We start from the raw sequence: 7,604 nt of genomic DNA, 5'->3' as shown, positions 1-7,604 counted from the left end.
CTGGCACCCAACTTGAAATTTCTGTGACCAGAACATGGGGGAGGTCAACCTCTGTGCTTTGAGGTCATGACATCTTCATCTGGGGCACCTCAGAGAGCTTTGCACCTGACAGCTTGGGCCCTAGCTCTTGCTTTCTGTACTACTTGTCAACAGCCTAGAGGAGCCCATGGGATGGCAGATGCCCAGACACTGGATGGCTAGAGTGGGTGGTGGAAAATGGAGGTCAATAGGGGCTACAGTCAGGAGGGTCAACTCGAGATGTTGTCAAGGTTAGTTGCACTGCAGGAAGTGGTGGGAGAGTGAGCAGAGCCAGTTATTATTTAACAGCCAATTATTGTTGGTCAGTACAGATGCCATGCAGTATGGGGGGTTTCCCCCACTGCTGTCCAGGAACTTTATAGCCAGGTGGCCAATCTCTGTGACGATGTCCTGCTAAAATTAAGTGCACCCAAACACAAAAATCAAGGCTTCTCTGAACCTACGGGAGGTTCAAGATACAACCAAGAGCTAGTCCCCATGAAAAAAGCCATGAAGGAGGAGGCATGAGAACCCCAAAATAAGCATTTTATTCCATTAAAAACCAGCTGTCCCTTCATCTAAAACCATGTCCATAACTTACAATCTAAATAGAAGCCAGCTAATATAAATAAGGAGGTGGGTACTTCTGAAGAAATCAAACTCTGGAAAAGAAAAGGAAAAATATATTTCATGTTAGTCTGAAAATCTTCCAAATGAACAAACTTCCCAGGCCCTCCCTTTGACACATGAGGCAGCTGTTTCTGACTATTCTCCACAACTTTCAAGGGGAAGGCTGGGTGTCCCAGAGTACAGGGCTGCCCAGGACCACTAATGCTGTGAGGCCTTCACCCCTGTGTTCCCTCAGCACCTCCTCACCTAGAAGAACCTGTCCATCTGGCCTCAGCCCCATGGGCCCTCACACAGCATCTCCTCCCCCCCCCCCAAGCATACTCTGCCTCTCCCCCTGCCCAGTCCTGAGGCAGGACACACTACAGCATGGGCATCATCCTGAGATGGCTGCAGGGAGGGGTCTGCCTCATGCCAGTCTCACTGCCTAAATCTCTGAATTGGGTTACCAGTATAAACTCGGGCACTGCCCTAAGGCCCTATGCTGGAGGCTGGCATTTGTATGCCCCATTTCAGATGAGGAAACTGGCTCAGTCTGGTGAAAATATCAGAAAAGTCTTGGTGAAGACTCAAATGGTCTGATCCCAGAGCCCCTCTTTCATGGAAGGATCTTATCACCTCTGCACACTCTGAGAAAGGGACTATGGGGTTAAGGCCAGAGGGATGGTACCTGTCTTACAAAGTTTCTAGTCCAACATGGGTGAGAGGACTGCAAGTCTCCAGCTAGCAGCCCCCAGGGGCAGCACTCATTCCTGGCAGTGTCACCAAGTCTATGTGTCCCATGTACTATGTGTGCCAATACTCAGCCTGCAGTGTAGCCAGGAGAGGGTTAATGTCAGCACTTTCTGAAAGAGTCCCAGGAGCTTAATGAAATTAGCTTCCTCAAAAATGCCCATTGTGACACTGCCAGCAGCTTAGTGACAGACATTCCTGGGAAAATGTGTTGGCTCCAAGTTTCCTCAGGAGCCTTGCTCTGGTCTGAAGCCCAAGTAGAAGCCTGGCTCTAGGAGGAGGAAGAGGGCATCGGGGACACTGTGACACTTGGATAGAGCCAGGCTTAGTGGGAGAGCTACACACCTCCTCTGAGGAGATTGCTCCCCACCTCAACTCACTCAGGACAGGAGGGAAACAAGTGCGTCCAGAAACTTGCTCCGATCCTCTGCTTTCAGTTCAATTACTAAAGTAATGAAAGAAAAACATCTGTTAGAGGGGAGGAATGGGACGGGGAAGGGAGAGGTGAGAAAAACAAGTCAGTCATATCCACTCCCTCTTCCTGACAGTCTCAAACTGGAGCAACCCTCCAGCACATTCCAAAAACATAAGGACTCCACACTGGCCTGGAATCTGGGGGAATAGGATGCTAACATCTGTCTCTCTGTACTTAATCCTCACAAACTGTTAACTGTCCTGATTAATGAGGCTGGACCGTGGCCTATGAGGAAAACTTTTTTTTTCCTTTTAGTATCTATTTATATTCCCTTTTTGATGCCCTTGTTTTATTGTTGTAGTTATTATTGTTGTTGATGTCGTTCACTGTTGGATAGGACAGAGAGAAACGGACAGAGGAGGGGAAGACAGAGAGGGGGAGAAAAAGATAGACACCTACAGACCTGCCTCACCGGCTGTGAAGCAACTCCCCTGCAGGTGGGGAGCCGGGAGCTTGAACCGAGATCCTTAGGCCGGTCCTTGTGCTTAGTGCCACGTGCACCTAACCCACTGCGCCAAGAAAAATCTTCTAGGCAACCAAGGTAACCAGCCAAAAGAGCCAAAGGAAGGAACATGGGGTATGTGATGACTTGGGACATCAAAGGCCTAAGCAGATGTGACAGGTTGTCCCACCTTCCTGAGAGCCATGTCCTGTAGTGGGGCTGGGAAGGCCAGTGTCTTGACTTCAGTGTCCTCTTTTGTGGAAGGGAATATAATGCAAACTGCTCATACCTTTGGGGGATTTCTAGGCTCTAATATGCATCCTAAGCTAAGCATGCATCAGACCAGCTAGTTCTGAGAACTGTTTGCATGTCACATCAAGGTTCCACAAGCCCCAGGTTGAGCCCTGGCTCTGTCCAAACTCTACCTGCTCTCATCTACAAGGAAAGCTGTCAGCTCCAAAATCCTCCCTGTGTGGAGGCAAGACATTTTACAGGCCACCTGATGCTAACCTCACCCGCATGTCAGGCAAGAAACAGGGAGTAGGGCTGCTGCTGGAACCACTGAGCCCAGAGCTGCAGCCTGAGGGAACCATGTGCACATTGAGGAAACCAGGAAGCAGACCAACTCATCATGGCTACATAAGCAGTGGTAGGAGGATGAGAAAATATTTTTTCTGAGAAATGGGTGTTATGGATTGAAATGTGTGCTCCCTTCCCTGACACACTACCCTCTCTGTCCCCAGGATCTCAGATGTTGAAGTTCTAATCCCCAGAACCTGTGACTATATTTGGAGTGAAATTCTTTTTTTTTTAATGTTTTTTTTTTAATTTTAAAATATTTATTTATTTATTCTTTTTCTGTTGCCCTTGTTTTATTGTTGTAGTTATTATTGTTGTTATTGATGTCATTGTTGTTGGATAGGACAGAGAGAAATGGAGAGAGGAGGGGAAGACAGAGAGGGGAGAGATAGACACCTGCAGACCTACTTCACCACTTGTGAAGCTTCTCCCCTGCAGGTGAGGAGCTGGGGGCTCGAAACGGGATCCTTACGCTGGTGCTTGTGCTTTGTGCCATGTGTGCTTAATCCGCTGCACTACCGCCCGACTCCCTGAAGTGAAATTCTTTACAGAGGTGATGGAGGTTAAGCATTAAGGTTAAAAAAAACAAAAACAAAAACCCTAACCTAGCCTCATTGGTATTCCCATACAAGGGGACCCAGACACAGACACACTAGGGGTATGTACATACAGAGAAGACAGTTCCCTACAAGTCAAGAGAGAGGCCTCAGGAGAAACTGACTAACCCTAGCAACACCTTAGTCTTGGACCTCCAACCTCCAGAACTGGAAGAAATGATTCTGTTGTTTCAACCACCTAGTCTGTGGTCCTTTGTTAAGCAAAGATGGCCAAGTGTGAACCACATTCTATATATGTGGCTGGTGGGAGGTGGGAGGTGGGGGCCACTGGCTAGCTGGTTCCCAAAGTTGTCCCCCAGACAGGGCTCTTCTGGTCTCAGTGCACATGCATAGGACTAGATGGTAGCATCATGGAGGATTCTGCTCAGCAACAGCCAAGAGCCACTATCCTCTACCGAGGCAGACAGTGCCCTCCCCACCCACAGATGGAGGAATGATCGTGGACGGTGAGGTTGGGTCCAGAATGCATTGGTGGCCAGTCTACTCAGCTTATTGGTGAATCTTATTGATGGATTTTTAAAAAAATATTTATTTATTTATTCCCTTTTGTTGCCCTTGTTGTTTTATTGTTGTAGTTATTATTGTTGCTGTTTATTGATGGATTTTAAGAGTCCCTGTAGCAACCTGAGCAAAAAAACCACATTTCTCTTCAATCACCACATGCCCCCACAAACACACACACACCCGACTCTACTTAACCGCTATCTACAAAATGCATTAGAGCCTGGACAAGAGGTACAAGGTCTACAGCTTGCCAGAGCTCTATATGATTACCACAGTAGCAAGGCCTGCAGCTGGTTCCGGGAAGATGACAGGGATCTAGTGATGCCAGATCCTCTGGTTCTGAAGCTGGTGCTAACTTCTGAGGGGCCCCCTACAAAAGAACCTTACCTGAAAGGTCAAAATGGTTGTGCAGTGTTCGGGAATTGGTGCCCTCTGCCGCTTTCTCAAATGCTCTTCCAAAAAAGCTGCAGACACAAGAGAGGCATTCTTGTGACCCTTTTCATATGCCCAGGACAGAAACCAGACTGGTTATGATGCCCCTTACCCAGCAGCCATTCCACCCCCACTCTCTGAGGTCTCACCCCACTGGTTGTCTAGCTGTTACTGTCTCCAGATACTACCTTCCACCAGTTCCAGGTGAGCCCTTCCCACATCAGGGAAAAAGTAAGCGCCCACAGCCCTTCCTGGTGGCAGAAAAACCTGTTGTTGGTGTAGCCTTGAGAGCAGCATCCTCTGTAGGGCCCATAAGCCAGTGACCCCCTGAGGCCCTTTACATCCCCAGGACAAGAGGAAGTTGGCTTACTTCTTTCTGTCTGAACTGTCGGTCTCTGGGGGGATGCCCACCACTGTCACTGTACCCTGCTCCACACTCAGGGGAGCAGCCATCACCAGGGGCAACATCTTGCAGCGCCGGTTCTTTGTCTGTGGAGTAAAGTAAACTCTCAATCAGAGCGTCATGAAGGGGCCATCTCTCAGTGCACAGGTGCCTCAATGGCACCAGCTACTGTCTCTCCCTCTCTACAGAATTGATGCTCAAGTTCCAAAGAAGGTGCCTGCAAGCCAGATCATCCTGTTTCCCACTTTCCTGCTGTATCGCTGCCCTTGTGCCCACTGTGGCTTAACCCTCCCTCATCTCACTTAAGTCCCAACAGCTGGTACTTCCTCCAGAAGACCATTCACCATCACTCATCTCCCCCAAGCTACTTCATTTTCTCCATGTCTGTGCCACCCTCTGATACTGTCAATTCTCTCCTTTACTCACTTATTCATTCATGAAGAAGATAGACAGAGAGAAAGAACCAGACATCACTCCAGTGCTTGTGCTGCTAGTGAGTGAACTTGCAACCTCATGCTTGAGAGTCCTGTGCTTTATCTACTGCACCACCTGCCAGACCATGTCAATTCATTCCTTATCTATGCCCCGAACCAGAGCAAGCACACCCTCAACATGGAGAAGCAAGCGTCTCCTTCCTGCTTACCCAAGGCATCCACACCTTACAGTGAAGGCAACAGTGTCCAGGACTAGGGGTATCCCAGGGTACAAAGACTGTCATCCTACAACACTGAAGTCTGACTGGTGGTGGTTGCTTCATAAATGTCTGATAAAGGGGTGGATCCTGTGAAGTAGGCACTTGCTCCCTCATTTTATAAAGGAAGAAGCTGAGACTTGAGGACAAATAATTGACGTCCTATCACATAACTGATAAACACAGAGGGCAAGATTCAAGTCCCACCTAGAAGATTTCAGAACTCATGGTCTGTCCCTAGTACACTGTTGGTTATTGCTAAACACTCAGATAATCAGCTAACTGTTTATTCAGCGGTTTGAGAGCATCTCAAGTTTCTGTTAAACACTTTGTTGAAAAGCTCAGCCTGGAAGCAGAGTAAGACTTTCCTGGTTAAAATTAAGGGGATAGCCTTACATGAAAGGAAGAGTCTGAAGACACCATGGTAGGGACCCCTTCCTGCTGAGTCAGGAGGCATTTTGTCCTTAGCCAAATGCAAAAGACACCAAATACACACCAAGGGGAAGGCAGCCCAGAAAAATATTAAAAGAAACTTTTGCTTGGAAGCAAGCTCCTGCTCAACCAACCATATCTGTCTTTCCAGTTTTTGCCAAAGCTGAACATGAATGCCCACCCCATGTGCAGTCAGGACCCTCCTACTCATCTCAGTGACCCAGACAACCAGTGATGAAATTAGAACCTGTGGGAACCAGAAGGTCCCTGTTGGGGAGGGGGGGTCAGCTAAAGAAAACACAACTTGGAAAAAGTGATACGTTCACCCAGCAAGGTGAATACCCCCCAAGGTCAGCTTCTAATTCCTAATCTGAGTGCCTACTTGTGGTACCCACCCAACCATCCAGGTGCTCACCGAACACACAAAGGACTTGAGCAGATGTCTGCTGAGCAGGCTCAGGGATGCTGGCTTGGAGAATAACATAACATCCGGAGTGCCCTGAGGGGAAGAGATAGGTGTTCACAGAGGGCCAGCAAGAGGCACACATGGCCTGTTACCTCTGTATCATTAGGAAGCCTTACCTCCATGAGGGAGCAGTAGAGGAAGGGCCCCTGGGAGATGATGAGGTTGGTGCAGAGGCAACTGGCAATGGTCTGCTGTGTGGCTCGCAGCTGCTTCTTGGCGAGTTCCAGGCCATGATAGAGCTTGTCCAGGTTGCTCCTGTATGACAACAGACATATGAATTTGTCACAGAGTTCCAAACAGAATGCTGGGTTTCTGGACGGCAGGGGGTGTGAGGAAGAGAAGGTTGTTGTTAGTTTTGTTTCTCTCTCCCTCTCTCTCTCTCCTTCTAGTTTCCTTTCACATAAAAAGAAGCAATGCAGGCCAGGGGACAGCATAATTATTCTGCAAAAGGACATTCATGCCTGAGGCTCCAAAGCTCCCCAAAGCTCAAGATCAATTCCCAGCACCATCAGAAACCAGAACTGAACAGTGCTCTGGTCTTTCTTTCTGTATCTCTCTCACTAAAATAAATAAAATGTTAAAAAAAAAAAAAGAATTCAAAATGTAAAAACCGACATTAATAGACAAAGAGGCAAGAAGCAGCAGTGCTGGTGTCGGGAGACAAGACAGAAAGTCAATAAAAGGGGAAATGCCCAGCAGGGTCCTGGAGGACACAGGCATAGGACAGGTCTAAGGAGGAGGCAAGGACTCACCAAGAAAGATGGACTCCTATTCTTCCTCCAGAAAAAAAAAAGGGAGGGGGCTCTTTTCTGGCTACACTAAAATAAATGCTTTCTGAAGAAGTGAAGCCCTAAGGTAAACTTTCTGCGCCTAGGAGGTAAGGTCATCTAAACACTTGGTGGAACACAGGAAACAAGATCTACCTTCCATGCCTTACTATGAGACCCCACAACACAGAGAATAAAAGAAGAGAGCCTGCAGGCTTCTTTAGGTGGGGAGGGGGTCCATTTACAAAGACATATAAACCGGATTTTTTACAAAGCAGTGAGACCAGAGACACTGGTGATAGAACAAGATGTAAACAGGTTACTATTAGGGCAGGGGTAGATAGCATAATGGTTATGTGAAGAGACTTTCATGCCTGAGGCTTTAAAGTCCCAGATCGAATTCCCCGCACCACCATAAA

At 47.9% G+C, this 7,604-nt stretch overlaps 1 protein-coding gene across 4 annotated transcripts in view; it reads right to left on the bottom strand.

Annotated features, from left to right (window-relative positions):
- Positions 1-550: 550 nt before the first annotated feature.
- CDC45 (cell division cycle 45) overlaps positions 551-7,604 on the bottom strand; it is a 32,333-nt gene continuing 25,279 nt past the window's right edge. For 2 of the 4 annotated variants that reach the window (XM_060195122.1, XM_060195133.1), the window contains 6 exons: positions 6,535-6,673; positions 6,368-6,451; positions 4,797-4,915; positions 4,382-4,458; positions 1,748-1,822; positions 551-680 (listed from right to left, as the gene is read on the bottom strand). In XM_060195122.1, coding sequence (XP_060051105.1) covers positions 1,758-1,822; positions 4,382-4,458; positions 4,797-4,915; positions 6,368-6,451; positions 6,535-6,673 — 484 coding nt within the window. In that variant the 3' untranslated portion in view covers positions 551-680; positions 1,748-1,757. The remainder of the gene's footprint in view (positions 681-1,747; positions 1,823-4,381; positions 4,459-4,796; positions 4,916-6,367; positions 6,452-6,534; positions 6,674-7,604) is intronic. The other 2 variants (XM_060195118.1, XM_060195126.1) reach the window with 1 other exon arrangement.

Source organism: Erinaceus europaeus, chromosome 1 (genome assembly GCF_950295315.1).
Source record: "Erinaceus europaeus chromosome 1, mEriEur2.1, whole genome shotgun sequence".
NCBI lineage: Eukaryota > Metazoa > Chordata > Mammalia > Eulipotyphla > Erinaceidae > Erinaceus > Erinaceus europaeus.
This window is presented reverse-complemented; position numbering and strand designations above follow the sequence as displayed.